The 21,478-nt window shown below is 28.6% G+C and overlaps 1 protein-coding gene across 8 annotated transcripts in view; it reads right to left on the minus strand.

Moving 5' to 3' along the window:
* Window positions 1-2,125: 2,125 nt before the first annotated feature.
* The window catches only part of LOC147817070 (zwei Ig domain protein zig-8-like), a 30,655-nt gene continuing 11,302 nt past the window's right edge, over window positions 2,126-21,478 (minus strand). For 6 of the 8 annotated variants that reach the window (XM_087154316.1, XM_087154321.1, XM_087154320.1 and 3 more), the window contains 3 exons: window positions 20,317-20,352; window positions 16,193-16,401; window positions 2,126-8,519 (listed from right to left, as the gene is read on the minus strand). In XM_087154316.1, coding sequence (XP_087010442.1) covers window positions 8,507-8,519; window positions 16,193-16,401; window positions 20,317-20,352 — 258 coding nt within the window. In that variant the 3' untranslated portion in view covers window positions 2,126-8,506. Of the gene's footprint in view, window positions 8,520-12,972; window positions 13,226-16,192; window positions 16,402-20,316; window positions 20,353-21,478 lie in introns of those variants that run through there. The other 2 variants (XR_015430088.1, XM_087154314.1) reach the window with 2 other exon arrangements.

Genomic DNA, 21,478 nt, shown 5'->3' on the forward strand with positions numbered 1-21,478 from the left:
TCCGCTGGCCGAAGACTCCCCGTGTAGTAAATGGTGACTGATGCACGTTCACTGCCGGGTCACAAAGTCCTCCTTGTTCTCATAACAAATTATACCTCTGAGGGTACAGAACTGGCGGAGGATCGTTCGTTGCTTTAGGTCAAAATTACGATCTGTGGATGAATGACTGCATGTATGAATGGGTCCGCCTTATGAACGGGTGTGACGTATGGTGTGGCAGAGGTCGAATTCTTGGCCATAGATGGCGCTTTTGGAAAACAAGAACAATCGCGCGCCTCTGCCTTAGCAGGCATACGAGAGAGAGAGATAAATGAATGGTTCCATTTTTGTATTAACTCCTTATTCACGGGGAATTTGTAATCTAAAGCATTAGGCCCAATAACTTTTACATTTCGGTACTGTACATGTATAAATACAATATTATTTATACAATGATATAGCATAACCGACGGACAAACGAAGCTATTGTTCAATAACAAATATTTAAAATTGTCGGTTAATCAGTTAAGAACTACTGTTTGTGACTTCGATTAAAGACCTTGGAGATCTCAACGGCCTTATTTTGCGGTGGGTATGGTTCAGAGACGGAGTTTATTCTTTTTCTTGTTTAAGCTTAAACTTTATTTTATAACCGTCGTTGAACAGCCAACCCAATTTTATGGATTTACAACTACTAATGTTCAACTCCGTAGCCTTGTAATTTTTAGCCCGATCCAGGAGACAAGAGAACTCCTGGATCGAGTATGGGGAGAAATTTGCCTTAAGGATGGAGCTACCCTGCATTTGCGTTACACAGAGAGGAAGATCACGAGAACCTCCCACTGTTAGCCAGATGGCAAAGGGACTCTAACCCATGATCCGCCTACTACTGAGGATATTTCACGTCGGCATTGTGGTCGGTGCAAGCCGGATGCGGGATTCGTATCGACTGGAATTCGAACCTGGTTCGCCTCATTGGAAAGCGAACGCTCTATCACCAGAGCCATCGCGGCAAGCACAAATTCGTGAAATCTCCAAAACATAAACGCTTTTTTTGATAATGCACGTGCACATTTTCAGGGGATAAAGCGTTTGCCTTCCAATATTTTGAACCTGGTTCGAATTCCAACTGTGACTAGTCGATACAAATTCCGCACTTGGCTCGCACCGATTACAGTGCTGACGTAAAATGTCCTCAGCGGTAGACGGATCATTGGCCCCCTATTTGTCAGGCTAACCGTGGGAACTTTTCTTCTTCGTGATACACCAATGAGGGTTAGTTGCATCAAAAAATCCTCTACGAAGATAAATTTCTCCAAATACGTGATACAGGAGTTCCCTTGGGTTCAAAATTACGGTAATAGTGTACCCTACCAGGGGAAATAATTATACGCTTATTATAGTACACAATGTTGCCCCATAGGTTACTACGTAAGTATATATATATAAATAAGAGTGAGTTAAATAGCGTTAAAATGATGAAATTCGAAGCCAATATTTTGTATTACAACATATTATCTATATCTCTCCATAATATTTAAATTGGACCACGTATTCTATTACTGGCGTATCCTACAAAAGAAAATAATTATAGGCTTAATAGGGGGCCCACAATGTGGCGCTATAAGTTACTATGTATGTATATATATAATAGTTTGTTGAATTGTATTGAAATAATCACATTTCAATTCGTAGACTTGTGAAATCTTGAAGATATATATACAAAAATGCCCGGCGAGTTAAAAAAAATCTCTAACTCCAATTATTTGTGGCCGTTTATATTCCGGAAAAATAAATCACGTGACCTTTAATTTGAGTTAAAAAGAAAGATTGAATTTGACGAAATTTGTCATGCAAAATGCATTAAATTTAAAATTTTTTTTAAATAATTTATATCTATATATGTATATGCTCCTCACACTTTTTTAGTCCCCAAATGTTTGGTGATGGACATTACTTTAAATTCCGGAATCTGCACTTGATTCCCCCTTTGATGGATCTATTGTTATGACATCACCTGCTGGATGGAATTTCTCTGAGAGGACCCACAATCACCTTAACACACAACAGATTGAACTTTCACATTGCTGCGTTAGAAGCCGATCAGAGTGAGCGCAACTAGCAAAGAAAAACAATGAGGCAAGTATTTACAATAACAACTTTTATTGCACCTTTCTGTACAGGAACAATGAACTGAATTCTTACATTAAAGGGAAATAGAATTTATTATCAACTACGGTACATATATTACGACACAACAACAAAAGAGATAAATGGAACTTTTCATAAATTTTACATCTTCTTAAACTAGAAACACCATAGAATTGACGGGGGGAAAAAACTTGTACTAAAATGGAACCTTTTGTTCGTATCAATGATTTCATTTAACAATCTGATTGCTCTGTCAGATACATGAAGTCTTGATAATGCATAAATCCTTGAGGATTTAGTTAATATGCATTTTCAATAAGAAATATGATTAATTCAGCTTTTATATCTTACATTAATAAACCGCTCGTGTAAAATATTTTATAAGCCAATATGCAAAACGTATTAAAAAATTTTTTTTTTTTTTTTAGATATCAGTGAAGGCATAATCTTTAGAGCAAATGATTTTTTAAACCTTTGTTTTTTCAAACTTTTTTTATCATCGAGTTCATGAAATTTCAAAAATAAAATTCTTAGATTTTTCTACAATTCTGGACTATATTTTATCTATATATGGTAATATGTCGTCAGAAATTTTTTTTTTTATTATTTGATGTTTTTACGGATTTTGAGAACAGAGAAAAACGCAACTAAATGAAGACATTGCGTAAAACTATTGAATTGCGACATCTTTAAAAGGCTTCATTTTAATACAAGTTTACAAAAAAAATAAAAAAATTTTAATCGCAATTCAATATTTAGTTAAAGTTCCCTGTAAAAAAATCAACAGTAACATTTTCTGTTGTGTTAAATATAATAAATAACTTTATAAGTCAATTTGATAATTACTTAGGATTTCCTAAGTTTATAAAATGCAACTGAAATTTAGTTTCATAAGTTATAACTGTATCAATAAATTTTGATTATTTTTTAGAACATAAGCTATTATATTTATACATGAATTGTACAAATTCAAATTATTAACAAAAAAATTTTAACAATATATAAACTTTACTTCCCAAAAATATTTTGAAAAAGCCATAGTTACTTAAAAAAAAAGAAGATAATATTAAGGGTAATTTCAAACCAAAATTTTTTTTCTTCCTGCTTTGAAATTTTTTTTTCGCCTCTGAAGAATCAATTCTCTGTGAAGAAAAATAAATAAAAATGAAAAATTAATGTGTGAAGGGCCAAACCTTCTGAAAGACCAATTTATTTTTCTTGGGCATTTTAGACTTGAGTTATTACAAATTGACTGTAGATAAATAATTTTTATCAATGACAAGTTTAACTGCATTTTGCAAAAAATTATTTTCTTAAAAAGACTTCATAATAAAAAGGTCACTTGAAACATGTCTTTAACCAAGACTTCATGAATCCTGTAATATATTAAAGAAGCACTCAATAAAAAAAAGAGATCAATAAAAAACCTCATCTTTATAAAGTAAAGCAAAATTATACTTTTTTTTTAAATGAAAGAAAAAAGCATTAATTTAAATGAGCAAATTGCTCATTAGGTCAGATTATTATTTCCGGATACAATTCTTTAATAAATTTTATATATAAGTTAAAAAATATATTTCAATCAAATAGCAACATTTCAGTTTTTTCCCCATTCTGTTATTTACAAAAGTTGAAAGAAATTTGTAGAGAAAAAAAAAAAAAGATTTAAACACAAAACACAGGAAAATCAAATTTATGACAAAACAAATCAACAAAAATGAGTACAACAAAAATACACAAGACTGAAATTGCAAATAAGTCAGATTTAATTTAAACGTACTCCTCGAAAATGTGTAGATTCATAATGGGCAGTACATTGCTAAAATCAGGCATGTAAAATTAAATTCTTTGTGTTATGCTTCAGTGCCTTTAAACATTCAGAAATTCAATATTGAACATTTTAATAAGCAATTTAATTAAAGATTAGTAAGAGAAAATAAACAGAAATGTTAAACTAAAACAAACTGAAAAATATTATGAGAAATATATTACTTTTGTAATAATAATATGATTAATAATAATAAAGATTACTAAATAATAATCATTATTATTAATCATATTATATTATTTACAAAACGATAATTCTTATATAAATGATAACTATTATATAACATAATATAAATGATTACTATAATAATAACTGATATAATGAATGATTATTTTTAATAAAAGAGTTAACAGGCTTAAGTTTTTTTTGGAATCAAATGAAATAAACAAATTTTTTGAAATTTTTATAAAACTCAAAAATAATATTGAAAGTAGAAAGTTTTTACACGTCACACAAAATACAAGATCACTAGGTATATTTATACCTAAAATCGATTATTTCAAAAATATTTTAATTTTCCTTAAATTCTGTTGTGTTAAGTAAGTCATCTGCACCTTATAGAAACAATTCACAACAACCAATTATGATTTATCCCAATTTGTGAAGTATTGCTACAACAACACTACAGTTTCACATTAACAAAGATGATAAAACTTCATTATTTTTTTAAATAACTGGTTAAAACATTACAAACATGAAATTTACGTACAAATAAACTTGCTAGCATGAAACACTAATTAAAAGCAAATAAAAAACTGTTAAAATGTAAACTTCTGATTGGGTATGATTTTTTTGAAAATTAACCTTTAATGTACAAAATAAGCTTTATCAAGCTTATGAGCTTATTTTCAGAAATATGTTACATTAACTACAAGATTTAAAAAGCTTTAAAGATGCTAGTAATAACTAATTATTTACACACAAATTATAACATAAGTAAACCACAACTTAAATAAAAAGCGTTAATAAATATGCAAAATAATAAAAAACATAAGAACACACAATCTTAATAAATGATCACACAACTGAAATAAAATAACTTTTACTTAAAATAAAAAAACTTTTTTCCTTGACAGTAAATGTTATTAAAAATTAAGCTTACCTTACATAATAAAATTTATCTCCAAATATAACTCATATTTGGTTAAAAACATTGAATACATTTTGCATATAAAATAATTAACCTTAAAAAATGTTTTATGGGTAAATAGTGTTTGTATTTAGTTTAATTAATGCAATGACACCAAAAATAAATAAATAAATAAAAATAATATGTACTTTGTGAATTAAAAATAAATACCAAGACCTGCACTTTTCATGTAACTGTCAAAAATAATTGTTATAAAAAATTTGTTAAAAATTAAGCACGTGATAAAGATGTTTGCAAAAGAGCAAAACACATAACAAGTTTTTAGCAACTGTTATCAAATTTCTACAGACTCTAACAATCTTTATCTTTAAAAATTAAGTACAAAATTTTTTGCCACACATTCATTGTAAATATTTAAATAAAATGCTTTACGTCTGTATTAAGGCTAGTAATTTATCAGATTCTAATTGTGATTAATATATAATAGTACTTTTTCATTCCTTTTAATGTAATATAAAAAAAAAGAAAGTTAAATTGGAAAATTTTCAAAATTAGGTATGTTATAAACTCTGATTATCATGATAGTTTTAATAGAATAATTTTTAAAACAATTTCTACTTTATTTAAACTATTCAACTCCAAAATTTCACTAATAAATTAGAATCAGATTAGGAACGGCCATTATTTTAATAAAATTTAACAACCAGGAAATAAAATTTTTTTCACATATTTTTGGCATAAACAAAATAACTTTTGAAATACAATGGGAAGACACTTCAAAATGCAATGAAAAATATTAGAGTAGAACCCTAATTATAGAATACCCAGGGGAGTGTGGGAAAATTGAAATCCTTTTTTGAGCTTTTTATGTCAATTTTATAAGTGTGAGTAAAATTACTCAAAGCAATTAGCAATGATAATAGAATCCCTTATCAGGTATGGCAGTAGGAAAAAAAAACCAAAAAGTTTGAAAATACCTATCAGTTCAAATAATGAAAACACAATAAAAAAGCATGTGAAACTATTTTTCACAAAAAGCAAATATTTAAATTATTTAGATACTTGTTTAAAGTTTTTTTTAAACTTCATCTACAAATTGAGAGTCTAACAAAAGTTCTTTTTAAATAAATCATGATTAACAGAGCTGCCAACATGGATAGGAAAAAATCCAGTAGATTTTATGAAATAACATACATTTCATGATAATTGTTGCATTATGTACTAAATATTTTACGCATAGGGAATTTTAGGGATTTTTAAAGTCATCAAAATAGAAACACTGCAATATTGCCCAACTAGTATTGATATTAGATGAACTTAAAATGCTATGTATGATGCTTACACACAATTTTGAATAGTAGTAGGCATTTAATTCATCAAAGATAATTAAAAGTCTTTTAATTGAAAAAGGGAGTTCAGAATAAATAAAATAACAGTACATTTTAATAAAAAAAAAGCTTTAAATTGATAATTATAAATGAGGCTTGCTTTAACTTTTAATTAAATAATAAACAAATAGAACAACATGACATGCGAAACACAAATACTAAAAACCAGTTTGCTGAAAAATTATTTCACGAATTCTTAAAGATCAAGAATTTCTTTTGATCATTTAACAACGAATTATATGTGTTTTTAAATTGATCATAATTAGGGTTGCAAGTTTGTCGTCAAATTTCACATAAAATTTAGAAATTTCCGAGGAATACAAATATAAGCACGCAAAAGAGCAGAAAAAATTGTTAGATTTAATTTAATTTTATGTAACGTTAAATTTATTCATATAAACAGATTTTCAAAGGAATATTGCAAATTGTTAAATTATTCTTGATATGTTTTTCCGTTCATCAAATATTTGTTTGCTAACATTTCTATACATTTTTTAATGCAAAGTTTTTATAAATTTCACAGTCCTGGCCATAAAGCCAGTGCCACTGAGTTAATTGTCATTTCAATTAATTTCTGGTAAAGTAAGAGCTTATTGCACTATTTGGAATGCATGTTGCTCTTATTAATTTATAATTGAAAAGATAGTAAGACCACTTCACTTAATAAGATTTGGACTATCTCTGAACAATTTTTATGTGAAACTGCTATTGATCTATTTTCCTAAACATTTTATCAATAAAAAATTATCAATTTTAAAGCTGCAGAGAAGTAGTAATTGTTGATAGAATTAGTGTTGTTGAATTAGAAAAAGGTGAAAAAACTTCTCTGTTTAAACAATTATTGCACAAATCACAGCACTTCAAAATAAATCATGGAAATGAGCATGAAAATTCACTCCCTGACAAACTTGAAACCCTAATTATACAACTTCAATGACTTTTTCATAACATAACACATTCGAAAAACGGTTAACAAAAATATGTAAATACAAAGATATATAAACAAGTTGAATTCGGAGAATAAACAAAATCAAAATAGTTACTAAAATCGCATTTTAATCTACTAAAATACAATTTTTCTTAAAAAATAAAATGAGATTTCATAAAAAGACATGATTAGAGTAAAACACATAAAAAGATATTCCAAAATAAATTGCAATTTACCTGTCTGTACTGTTTACAAAATATTAAAACAAGAATTTGAATAAAATACAGGGATGTTATTCATCAATTAATAACTCTAAAATATAAATTACAATTTAATAACTACATAGAGCAACTGTTCTCCATAAACACAAATGAGATTTTTTGAAGTAAAAACGTAACAAACTATCATATTTAACTAAATTTTAATTTAAACAATAACTTCTCAAACACTAAAATAAATAAATTTCAGTTAATTTTAACGAATAAAGGCAAGCAATGTTAAAAGATTTGTTAAAAAATGAGAATGAAAGTAATAATGGGTGATTAATGAATTTATATCTTTTCTAACATCATACAAAAAAATATCGAGATGATGTAAAGAAATGATAGGAAGTTAAATTGATACTTATATTAAACCATGCACAAATTTCCAGTTTAAGCTAAAATTTATTTAAAGAAAAAAAATTCATCTTAAAATAACTTCAACTAATCAGATAGTAATTCTAATAAAATTTTGATTTTCATTTATATATAAAATAAAAGTTAAACGGGAATTTAAACATAGAAAATTTACTTGAAGGTTTTGATTCCACTAGCATTATATGTATTTTGAAAGAAATATTAATAGTATTTTATCATTTTCAAGTAGTATTAGGAGCAGAAATAGCTAATTATTTTGGAATATCTTCTGAACAATCTTAATGCTATTATTAGTTTGGATGTGACAAATCAAAACTTGATGGGAAATAAAGTAGTCTGGAACTTTCCTTGCTTGAGACAAAATTGCAATTTGAAAATACTCCAGTCAAAAACTGGATGATACGATCCAATAAATGCTGCACTGATAATCCACAAGAAAGAAAATCATCTCCAAAATGGGAAAAGAAAACAGTGAGGGATGACATAGATCTACTTCTCCACTGCTCAATTCTGTACCCTTTAAAAAGAAAACACTTCATATAAAAAATATGTTTATATAATAAATTTGCATGTTAAGGAATAAGTAATACATGTTTGAATTTAAACAATATATTTATATGTTAGGACAGTTCTGATACCTGCCAACATTGGAGAAATAAATTAACAAAGACTTTACTAACCGACCCAATTTTGGGTTAACGACTAGTGATGTTCAACTTTGTTGCCTTATAATTTTGTACCTAATAACAGAAGACAAGAGAACCCGTGGATCAAGTAGTGGGAGAAATTTGCCTTTAAGGAGGGCTTTTTGATGCAATCAACTCGCATTTGAGTTTGATGGAATGGAAGAAAACGAGAACCTCCCATCAAGGAAGGGGAATCTAATTCTTGATCCGTCTACCACTGAGGATATTTCAGAACTGTGGTCGGCGCCAGCCGGATGCAAAATGCGTATCGACCAGTCATCGCTCGGATTGAAAGCTGGGTTTACCTCATTAGAAGGTGAACGCTCTATCCCTTGAGCCATCACGGCTCAAGTTAAACAATTAACACTCAACATAATGCAGTACTGGCATTAGCACCCACTGTTGATGAATAAGAGAAGTATTTTTGCCATCAATGGATATTTTATCAAAAATTTTTTTTAAAAATTCTTCAATAAATACGGGGAAATTCGAGAATATACAGGTAAACAGGAGATAGTCGTAAAATACAGGAGTCTTCGTTACAAAACAGGAGACTTGGCAGGTATGAGTTCTTTTAAAAAGGGGTATACTTTGTATTATCTATAATAATAAAAGGAAGAGTTTGCCTGTCTGTCTGAGAGTTTGTCTCTCCCATAACTCAAGAATCATTGAATGTATCATCCTGAAATTTGGAAAGTGTCTACAAGAGCAAATTTTGGCCCCGATACAAAAATTCTCCCCAAATTTTCAAATACTTTGTTCAGTAGACTACAACAATACTAGGAAGATTTAATATAGATACCATAGCTGCCAAGATGGATAGGAAAAAATCCAATAGATTTTAAGAAATATAAATTTCATAATAATTGTTGCATAATGTAAATACTTTACGCATAGGGAATTTTAGAGATTTTTATAGTTATCAAAATAGATAGAATGCAATATTGTGTATCTAGGATTGACATTAGATGAACTTAAAATGCTATGTATTATGTTTACACACAATTTTGAATAGTAAGAGGCATTTAATTCATCAAAGGTAGTTAAAGTATTTTTTAATTAATTTAAAAAGGGAGTTCTGATAAAGATAAACTGAATATTTTAGGTCAAAAGCAGTTTTAAACTGATTTTTATATAAGAGACTACCTTTATTATATATAATACTTATTTTAATATTCAAGGAAGCAATAATATGTGCAAAATATCTATTTCAATAGGGATTTTTTATGAAACCTACTCAATTTTATCGAATTTTCTAAAAGGTGAAAAAACCAGGAGAATTTTTATTAAACCAGTAGACCAGGAAAAACTGGAAAAATCCAATAGAGTCGTAACTATGAGATACTATAAAAAAAAGGTTTTTTACTGTCTCTCTAAAGGGATAAGACACAGAGAAAATTGTGTGATTGTTGTAAATTTTGACTATAATGAGTTGACCTATAGCAACAGCCTTATGCTAAATGATTCAGAATACAGTTAATCTTTATTTTGATGAGAGAGCCATTAAAAACATGCTCTGCCTAATCTATTAACACAAAGGATAAAATCTAAGAATAAATTTTAAAAATGGAATATTTTTCAGCTTCACTAATTTGCACTATAATGAAACTCTAGATAAGTTGAGAATGAATTTAAGAAAAGGGAAAGATGCATTTTAAAATGTAACAATTGAAATAGCACAATTATTTTAACAAAGAATAAAAAAATTAAGTGCTTTAAACATATTTATCTATCCTCAAAATAATTTGCAAACATTCTAAATAATTTTTTAATGATTTTATGAAATATTTTTGAAATAAAATGCAGTTTACTTACACATGGCAATTTAATAGTCTTAATCATGTAATAATTAGTAACTTTTACATAGTGTAAATCACATAATTCAAACTAATAAATCACATAATTCATAATAAAGTGATTAGATGTGACTGCTATTCCGATAATTTTTTATAAGCTTATGGTTAAAAATAATCTGACGTCTTAAAATTCATTAACAAAAATTATTCTAGGTTATTTTTAAAAATAGAAAGGTATTTTTGCATAAATAGTGAACATTTAAAGCACATAACATAGTGCATATAACATCCTCATGTTTAACAATAACTTAGTATTTGAACTATTATATAATATTTTATATAAAAGCGTTAAGGCTTTTTAAATTAAGTAAAATTAAGGATTGAAATAGAAAAAAGTTTAAGCATAAAAAAAAGCTTTGAAAAGTTTATGGCATCAAAATATATAGCCTATTTCAAGAGTCGAAATTCAACTCTTCTTTCAATTGAAGAACTTAGTGTAAAAGGAGTTCTAAGCTACACTTTCAATGAAATTGAGATTCTTCAAGGAAAGAACTTATTTAAGTCTTACCTAACTGTATGACATTAATTTAATTTATAATTTTAATTAGTCATCTTTAAATTTTGAAAATCTCAGTGGAAGAAGGCACTAATTGACAATCTGAGAGTTTTTACAGAATTGAAGAAATTCCAAGTGTATTTGGCAACTAACAGTGAACCATTAAAAGTTTATCTTATCGTAGCAAATTAATATACCAAGAGAATAAAGGCTGTGAACTGAATAGTTAAAACTGTTAGGAATTTACCAAAATTTTGCAGGACAGGAAATAAAGGTAAATAAAGGTAGCCTGGATGAGAAAAGTAAAAAACCAAAGAAGCAGAAAATGGATATCTAAAGTATATGCAAAACAATTTTTAAATAATTGAAAAAATACATAAATTTGAGCAAAAAATTAAAAAGTGAAAGGAGAAAACATATTTCCACAGAATATTAATAGCCTTTAAATAAATATATCAATGCGAGACTCTTTATTATATGGTGTAATCTTGATTTTAAATTGATAAAAATCTTGATTTTAAATTGGATAAATCCGAATCCTTATGTGAAATTTTTAAATCATGGGAATATGAATTGTGATGTGTAATTTGAACTCCCATGAATATAGATCATGGTTTTCAATTCAAAATATTGTGAATACAAATTACGACCTGTGATTTTAAATCACCTGAAAGTAATTTTAAATTGTTTTTGCATATACACTAAAAAGCGCAAAAAAAAACCAGATCTTTTTTCAAGAATTCAGGAAAGAGATAATCTTTAATTAAATTGAAAAAATAAATAAAAAGGAATTCTGCCAAAACACAGAAAAACCAATATCATCATCATAGTTGGCCAGACAGCCCAATGTGAGACAATGCCTTCCTCTGCAGATTTCTCCATGACGACTTCCGATTTATCTTTGATCTCCAATTTTTTTCATTAATTGCGAGAAAATCAGACTCCACTGAGTCAGCCCATCTCAACCGCCTCCTTTCCCACTTTCCTTTTCAAGTGGGTCTAAAAAGCAGTATCTTTTTTATTGTGTTTACTCATTCGAATCACGTGGGCGATCCAATTCATTCTATTTATTTTTATATACTTAATAATATCAGGCTGTTTATAAGTCTTGTACAGTTCAAAGTTAAATCTCCTTCTCCAGTTATTGTTTTCATTTACACCACCAAGTATAACCAGCAAGATCTTTCTCTCAAATATTGCGATACAATTTTCTTCCAATTTTGTCATTGTCCAAGCTTCAGAAGCGTATGTCAAGACTAGCTGGACAAGAGTTTTGTAGATTAAGAACTTTGTTTTTCTAGAAAGAAACCTAGATTTAATAAATTTTCTCAGCCCATAGACAGCCCTATTCGCCAAATAGAGTCGGTTTTTTTATTTCAGGAGTAATTCTGTTGTCAATGGTAATAATTGATCCTAAGTAAGTAAAACTCCTCACTGTTTCAAATCTATAAGAGTTTATTTCAAGATAGGGGTCTGGGACTCTGTTTCTTGAGAATGACATATATTTTGTTTTCTCTACATTTTTGACCATGCCCATTTGCCTTGCAGGGGACAATGGCAAGAAATGCCTCTTTCAGGGCAGGCAGGGAACGAACAATTATATCAACATCATCAGCATATGCAAGTAGTTGTACTGATCTAGTAAAAATGTGACCACTGGTATTGATGCCTGAATCACGAATAACTCTCTCAAGTGCAATATTAAAAAGTAGACAGGAGGGAGAATCTCCTATTCGAACACCTGTGAATGTGTCAAGATTTTCTGACAGAGACCCCAGAAACTTAATCTTACACTACAATCTAAAAAACAAACACAGAAAAACCACATTTCCGAATATACGAGGGGACATCGCAATTTTCTTTCAATGTTTGCTATAGATTCCGTTTTTAGGCATAGACTACAGTTAGAGTATTAAGGGTAAGGTTTCTCACCTTTGACCACATATACAATGGAACTGACTGCACCCACATTCGAAGGAGAGCAAGTGTAGTTTCCTGAATTCGTCGGTTCCGGTTGTGCGTCCCTGATCTTTAGCCTACTGACTGCAGTATTTCCACTACCCTTCTGAACTGTGACTGTACCAGAATACATAAGCTGGGGCTTTTGGGCTGTCCGCAATGGCACATGATAGGTTGATGGAACTTCTTACTTCCGCATACATATCTGGACCTTCCATTATTTTAGCTTCAGGTATTGTGAAACATTAAAAAATAATCAGTAAAAAAAAAGTCAATAATGGATTCTGTAATAATAAGGGAATGATTATATATATATATAGTCCCTGTGGCAGAATTTTTTCGGGATTTCTGGGACATACCTCTCTGATACTAATATCTTTCTGCAAGATACTTTTAATGATAAAAAACATATATGTTACTCATTTAAAATAACGAAAGTACTGTGTTTAAAAAAAAAAACTAAATGATTTTTTTTTAATTGAACATGTAATAACTTTTAATTCTAATATTATGGGTGATATTCTTAAATTTTTTTTAGGGGGGATGCACAAATTATTTCCTTCTTTGCAATTTGTAACTAGTAACTAATCATCACAATAATAAACATAATTAAAAATCATGAAATCTGTAGTAGTAATTGCCGAAAGAAAGATCGACAACAAAATCATGCGAATCGGACTCCTCAAATATGTGTTTTGAGATTAGGTCGTTGTGGTAAGTAATAAATGACATCGTATAAAATATATCGGATTTCAAAACTAAGGAGAAATCAATCACAATAACTGCTAAAAATTCGACAGAATCATGGCCGTAAAGAGTACAGAGTGCGTAGCCAAATCTTTCAACAAAAAATAAACACCTCTTAAGTACTTTTTAAGCACTATATACATTAACAAAGTGCAAAATAATACTTACAACAAGATTTTATAAAATATACAAATAAGACTTTATATGATAATGAGAAAACAACTAGTTTCTGACAAAGAACTGTTTTCTTGATTACATTAGCCGTTATAAAATGATTGAGAGTTTTTTCGGTTTGCAGAATTGCACATGAGAAGGCAATAATCTCTCCAAACCTAGCTCAGTAGACACAGATACGGACTCGCAAGTATTTCATCAAACATGTAAAATAATTGGCGCTTTTATAAGCTATGGACCGACGGTATGGCGAAATGAATTGTGAAAACATTGAATAGAACAATGTGAAAAGCACGCTTTTGCATGATACGTCACGAATCGACACGGTCACGAAAAAAAATCTCATTTCTGAAAAGGAAAAATTAAGCACTTTTTAAAAACAGCCAATGAAAAAAGCACCTTTAAAAAGCTTTTAAATCACGAAAATTGAAAATATGCACTTTTCAAAAACGCTATGCACCATGAAGTAAACACTCAAATGCACAATTCATAAGTAATTTTACGTAAAATTTAAGAAGATTACGTTGTAAATTTCTGTAGAAAAAAAAAGTAATTGCTTTCTATTTTTCAAAGGAAAAATCTTTTTGCATGAACTCTGTAACGTTCTGCAACAATGTCGCCATATTTCTGTCCAGGGTACAGTACAGTCCCGATTATTTGAATAAATGTGAACCACAACTAACTCAGTTAATGCGAGTATAAAAAAGGAAAGAAAAAGAGTGGAGAGAAGTGCAATATTTTTGACAAATACTAAAGTTATATGAGTACATAACATACAATTCATACAACATACAATTCATACAACATACAATTCATATTATAATTAAAATGTTACTTAAAAACACTTAAAGAGCATACTTTACGAAAATGAAAGAGTTTTTACTCAAAAAAGTCCTTAATCCTTTTCTGTTTTACATTACTTTGGCACTTTTCTGTAGCAACGTTTCGCCATTTTTTTAGAGATAACAGGAAGGCTGTTGTTGACTCTTTTTGTCGTTCTACATATTCAATAGAGCTTTCAATAGCTTTTAAAAATAAATCTGTATCTGTCCATTTGCATGAGAGATTTTTATATGTTGATTTTCATCGTAACTGTCGTACTCATCTTAGCGAGATTCATTTTCATTATTGACAATATTAATGCATTTCATTGGATCAAAAAGTGCTGAATTTCGTTTTCTTGAGTGTCCGATATGAAATTCAGAATTTCTTTTGGCGGTAGTTTTAAAAATAAAATAGAACAACAACAAAAAATCCTTGAAATATGTGATAGCTCGGTTAAAGCGAAAACTTGGATAATCAGGACTCTACTGTATACATACAGCACAAAAAGTAACACATAGTAATAATTTAATAATACATATATGTATTACTAAATTTATGTGTATAATAATACAAGAAAAAAAAATTTTTAAGGAAAAGAAGAAAAATTAATAAATAAAAGTTTTTTAAAAATATTACAAAAATTAAAAAGTTGGAAAACAAAAAATTTAAAATATATATAATGTCATTGTTAGCTTACATGATTACATCCACAGAACAGAGTCCTTTCTAATATTGTATTGTATGAAGCAAAATACATCAATACAATATGTAAGAAGCACAAAAAAAAATGCTTTACTTAAGGAATAATTTTTCCCCTTGTTTTCTTTCTTTTTGTATTTTATCTTATTTTATGGGTTTCGCAGCTTATGTGCAGAAAAATAAAACTTCTCAATTTTCTTTAATAATCTCTCTTTTCTTGAATTATTTCTTCTCTGTTTAATGTGTTCACACACACATATATATATATACACACATACATATATATTTTCAAGCATGCATCAATTAATCGTAAAACATTTTCCCTTTGCTCTTTGTGGGAATATGCGATCTATTTAATAAACCAATTACAATTACTAAGATTTCCCTAAAATTAAAAATTTTATGGATTTATTTTGCAAGATTTTCCCTAACTTTTTATGAGAAGCACAACATTTCGTGAAGGTTCTCTGTCTAATAATTAATAAATAAATTTTATACTCTCTATCCCTGCGTAAGATCTGTTTTTTTATCCTTCCACTCGGCAACACTGTTATATATATATATGAAAAAACACTTTACCAAAAATAATAACATAACGTGTGAGAAATAGCACACATAAAAGAGAGGGAAAATATTTCAATTATAAATTTAAATTAAGGCAAAAAAAAGGGACATTTAAGCCAAACTCCATTCTTACAAAGTTTTGCAAGCAAATATTGATAGAAAATTTGGATCATAAATGACTCACCCACTACCCAGTCTAAAGTAAATACTCTTGGATGGGAAGGAGGTGACCTGACACTCATATAATCCCTCATCTGCCAATTGTGGATATTTAATTTGGAGTGCCCAATTATTACTCATTTGCATGTAGACACTTTGGAATCGAGTGTCACTCTTGTAAGTATACTCCCCAACAGTCAACAGATGAAAATCTTTCAACCTAATCCAAGACACCTAAAAAAAATTATAAATTTATTATCTACTCAATTTAGTACAAAGATATTTCAGGCACCAATATATATTTAAAATTGTTGTTGTCTTTTTTATTTTTCTTAATTTTTACCAAAACACTATTTAATACGCAAGTATTATGTGCAAGAATAATGAGGAAACCTGGACAATATTATAAGATATAATATGCAGGGGTGATTGTGGGCCAAACTCAAAAATCCTGAAAATTTCTGAGCAAAATCATTCAAAAAATTAATATCTTTATAAATTTAAATAATTGAAATTTTCAAAACATGATATTATAAATGAATTATATGCAGCATAATTTAAATGAATAATTACGTGTAAGTTTACTTTTATCTCTAATCATATTTATCATTCTACCAGAAAAAATATTTACAAATGAAAGAGATGCCAAGTATAAAATCTAGTTCTAATATTTTTAAATAAAATATACAAGAATTTTTATAAATATATGTAATCGATGATTTCTTGAAGCATCTGGACTTAGGATTTCCGGAAACTTCGAAAGATTCGGAAATCCGGCTCTTTTCCGGAACACAATCATCCCTGAATATGAAACTTTTTACACAGGTTGCGTAGCCAAATCATTTAACAAAAAATAAGCAATACTATATACATTAACAACGTGCAAAATAATTTTCAAAGACTTTAAATGATTGTAATAAAATAACTAGTCTCTGACAATGAACTCTTTTCTTGATTACAATAGTCATTATAAAATGATCAAGAGATTTCTTTATTCGATATCAGAGGGTGGGAATGAGGACTGAAGTTGAGAATAATTTGCAAAATGCAGCAGAGTTGCACATAAGAGTGCAATAGTCTCATCGAAACTCAGATGAGTAGATGCACAAAAGCAAGTATTTAATCAAACATGTAAAATGATTGGCGCTTTCATACGTTATGAACCGAGAGTACACCGAAATAGATTGTGGTTCAATGATTTAGGAAAACTTTGAATAGAATAATGAGAAAATCACGCTTTTGCGTAATGCATGGCGAAAATTGACATGGTAAAGAAAGAAATTTCATTTTCAAAAAGGGAAAATTAAGCACTTTTTAAAAACACCCAATAAAAAAAGCACCTTTAAGCACTTTTTAAGAATGCTACACACTCTGTTACACCTCAAATCAAATCTGAAAGAAAATGATAAAATTAAGAAATGGCAAAATATATCAAATTTTAGAAGGAAAAATGATTGAAAGTTGACCAACTGGTAAAAAGAAAATTTCTAATAAATATAATCTTTTGATTATATTTTCTGATTTTATTAAATCAAATTTCTTTCATTCACTATACTTTAGTTTTAGAAGCATTAAAAATGTGACTTTTCCTACTTTTTCCAAATGAAATTTTTTTAAAAGACATTAAATTAAAATATAAAAAAAACTGGTTTACTGTGTAAAAAATGAATCAGATTCTAAGTGAGTTGTAAATTTCATTTATTATGAGAGTTTTTATTATGCATAGTCATTTAGAAAAATTAATTTGATTTAAAACTATTGAATTCAAATAATTTATTTCTGAAATAGGAATTTCATACTGTACTCGCAAGTAGGTAAAAAATATAACTGAATGCTTAATGCAAAATAGTACCGGAGAGTGGCTCACCTTGGGACATTTTTATTTTTGGCCTTAAATTTTAAATTATCTTTTAGTTCTTTTAGATTCAAATAAATTTCAGCATCACCTAACCTTGGAACATATTTTGATTCTATTGATTAAGCAGGTAGGAATTTATTAAGATTTTTATTTTCAAAGCATGTTTCATTACTTTCATATAAATGCTTAATTAGTTGTAGAAATAACTTTTAATGAAGTTATTTTGAATAAAGGATAATATAATGAAGTATAAAGCTTTCCCTTTAGAAGTTATCAAATTTAATTGTTCTAATACTAAGCCTAAAAGTATGATAGTTTAAAATTTCGTATTAAGTATATAGTGCGGGACAGATGAAGGTGACCCACCTACATATACAAAATTAATCCTTATTAAAACAAGATTTTCAACACAAAGATATCGTGCATGCAAAACATTTTTTAATTTATATAATCTTTGTTTATTAATAGTTATTATTTCTTATTATAGGAACTCACTAGACTTGACTAATAACAAGAATTAGAAGCAAAAAGTATAAAATAATGCAGCAGTTGTTGCTAACAATGTTGAAAAATCTGCCGCAAATTTTAACAGGGGAAATGACTTATACGAAAGCTGTTGAATTCTACAGTATTAGTAAGACCACTCTAATCTGCCATTTTATTTCCCTTAAAAAAAATAAATAAAAAAAAAGAGCTGTCAAATTCTAACTTTCCATATATTTTAAATATACAGATTTGCAAAAAATGTAACAATCCTCCAGGTACCATTAGGGATTAACAATATGCGATGCACATGCACTTACATAGGAGTGTGCCTCGCCAAACCAAATGAACATTCCTCCAACATGAGAGAATGAAAAAAAAAATCTGGGAAAATGAGGATTTATTGCTCTCCGAATTAGTGAGAAATACATCCAGAAGAAAGCCATTAATTAGTGATTTATGCAATGATAACAGTGATGATGATGCTTGCAGCTTAAATGAACAGTGAAAGTGACAACAAAATATTTAACAATAAGAAAAAAGTTCATCTCCAAAAAAGTAGTGAAATAAGATTACATATTCGAGATTTTGCTCTTATCAAATTTGCTGGTAAAAGATCTGATGTTGCCTTTGCAGGTTGCGTTGAAAGAGTTGATGGAGATGAGTAAGAGTTATCAGTTTTGCGAAGAGTGAATCAATCTGCAACATTTATTTATCCCGAAAAAGGAGACAAATCATACATAGATTTAAATGACATTTTGTTAAAATTTAAGAAGAGCAAAGCTTTGAACATTCTTCAGGTTTGGTATTTGATTCTGAACAACTGGATTTGCATACAAGAAGTTGAAACTAACAAAATAAAACTTTATTAACAAAATTAATGTAAATTTATTTAGTTACACTATTTTTAGAAAATTTCTACTTAATTTTTCGCATCTTTTTCACTGTCCCACTAGGTGGTACACCTTGGGACAAATAACAAGGTAACTAAACATTTTTAAAATTTTTTCTATGGCAGATACAAAATCAAAACCTAGTTAAAAATGTTTTCAAATGTTACAAGAATATCAGGTAAAATTTTGACTATAATTGATCAAAATAAAATGAAAATAAAAAAGTGTCCCAAGGTGAGCCACCCTCCCCTACACATCTTTCTCCTTAATTAACACTTAATGAATTATAAAAAAGGTATGTTACTCCTCTAGAAAGATAATATAAGCTTGAACTTTGATTTTACATTATGAGTTAGGAAAGAGTGCAGTACAAGGTGATGAAGTATAAAACAATTTTTTTTTCTTTTTAAATCAAAGAATAAATATATTGACATAACATTTATTATGTAATTAAATGACATAACATACAGTGAATATTATGAACATCAAACTAAACTCCAATTTGCTTTTCACCATTCCAGCTATATGACTACTTTAACAAGTTATTTGAAATTTTGCACAGAGTGATATATTTGATGACAGCATAAACATTACTTTAAAATACAAAAAGATTTACAAAGCTGCTGTCCTTTTACAAAGCAGCTAATACTTATTGGCCATTCACAACAAATTACCTTGCCTGTTTAATTTAGTGAACAATTCTGTATAATATTAATAAGAATCAAAAGTAGTGATATAAATGAGTAGCTTAAAAAACATACTGAATTGTGTATAAATTTTAACTAGAGCAATGTATTTACTATATATATGTTCAGTAAGAAGAAAATATTTATTAAAAAAATGTTACTAACTTGAACGATGAATGTTCCCCCCCCCCTATCCAGGTGTTGTACCAATCATACTCATATAACTTGCCTCATTCACAAAATTGTCCAGTCCGTGATACACACCCTGAAAATGCAAATAATCATAATTGAGTACACTTTCTTATTATTACTTTCAAATTATTTGTAAAATAAAAACAACCAAAATTGTACAAATGTAAAAAAAGATAATTGTTTGTTTGTTTGCATTAAAAAAAACATTCAGTTTTAGTAAACCAAAGCCAAAAGAGCATGGCTCCAAGCCTTTTCAACTTATAAGCCATAAATATTCTTTGAACAATAAAATTTATAGTTTCTATGTGACATCCTAATTTTTAATTTGATAATGATTCTTTTTATCAATGCATTAAAAAAAACTATAACAGCACAGATTAAAAACTTAAATAATGTTATCATATTTGAAATTTAGGGAACACTCTCAAAGCATTAAGTTGAAGAGGTATTGAAGGTGCCAAAATCTTTTTTCAGATTACTACATTAGACTGTCCTTTCATAATACCATTTTAACAGAGTTGCCACTCAAATCTGGAGAGAAAAAAATTCCCTGTACATATTATACGCAATATATTAAGAAGAAACACACTAATTTCTGTGTTCTTGTGTGAGCTAACTATATTTATTAATTTAAATTGCTGGAACAGCTGAACATACTTAATGCTATAGTAAATGAAATAGTTTAATGTAGCTGATACATCATCCTTAAATATCCCATAGATTATGCATTGAGAGGTCACCATTTTTAAAAAGAAAATAAGAAACAAAATTCCCGGCATTTCCAAGTTTTCCCCTGTTCTCCTTGTAGAGTGGCAACCCTGTTCAAGTTACCCTAGATAATTAAAGATATAAATATTTTATCCATGTAACTTTTATATTGTTCATTTTCAAATAAAAATAAAAGGTTGAGAATCACATATTTGCATCTTCCTTCACACAATAACATGATGAATAAAAATCTCTATACAAAAATATTGCACTTGCAAACAAAACATTTTAGTTTCATAATTAATAGGTTATAAAAATTTTGATCAGTTTTCTCATCATTTAGAACTGGAACGATCGAGGAAAAAACAAAAATGTAAATTTATGAAGTTGAATAAGAGGTTGAAGTTGAGTAAATTTTTAGGTCGAGAGGATGCAGGGAAGGGACAAATGTTTTTATTTCCTACTATGTGTTGGAAAGAATCTGTTTTCTG

This window comes from Parasteatoda tepidariorum, chromosome 1 (genome assembly GCF_982258835.1).
Source record: "Parasteatoda tepidariorum strain Cologne lab strain chromosome 1, Ptep-v5.0, whole genome shotgun sequence".
NCBI lineage: Eukaryota > Metazoa > Arthropoda > Arachnida > Araneae > Theridiidae > Parasteatoda > Parasteatoda tepidariorum.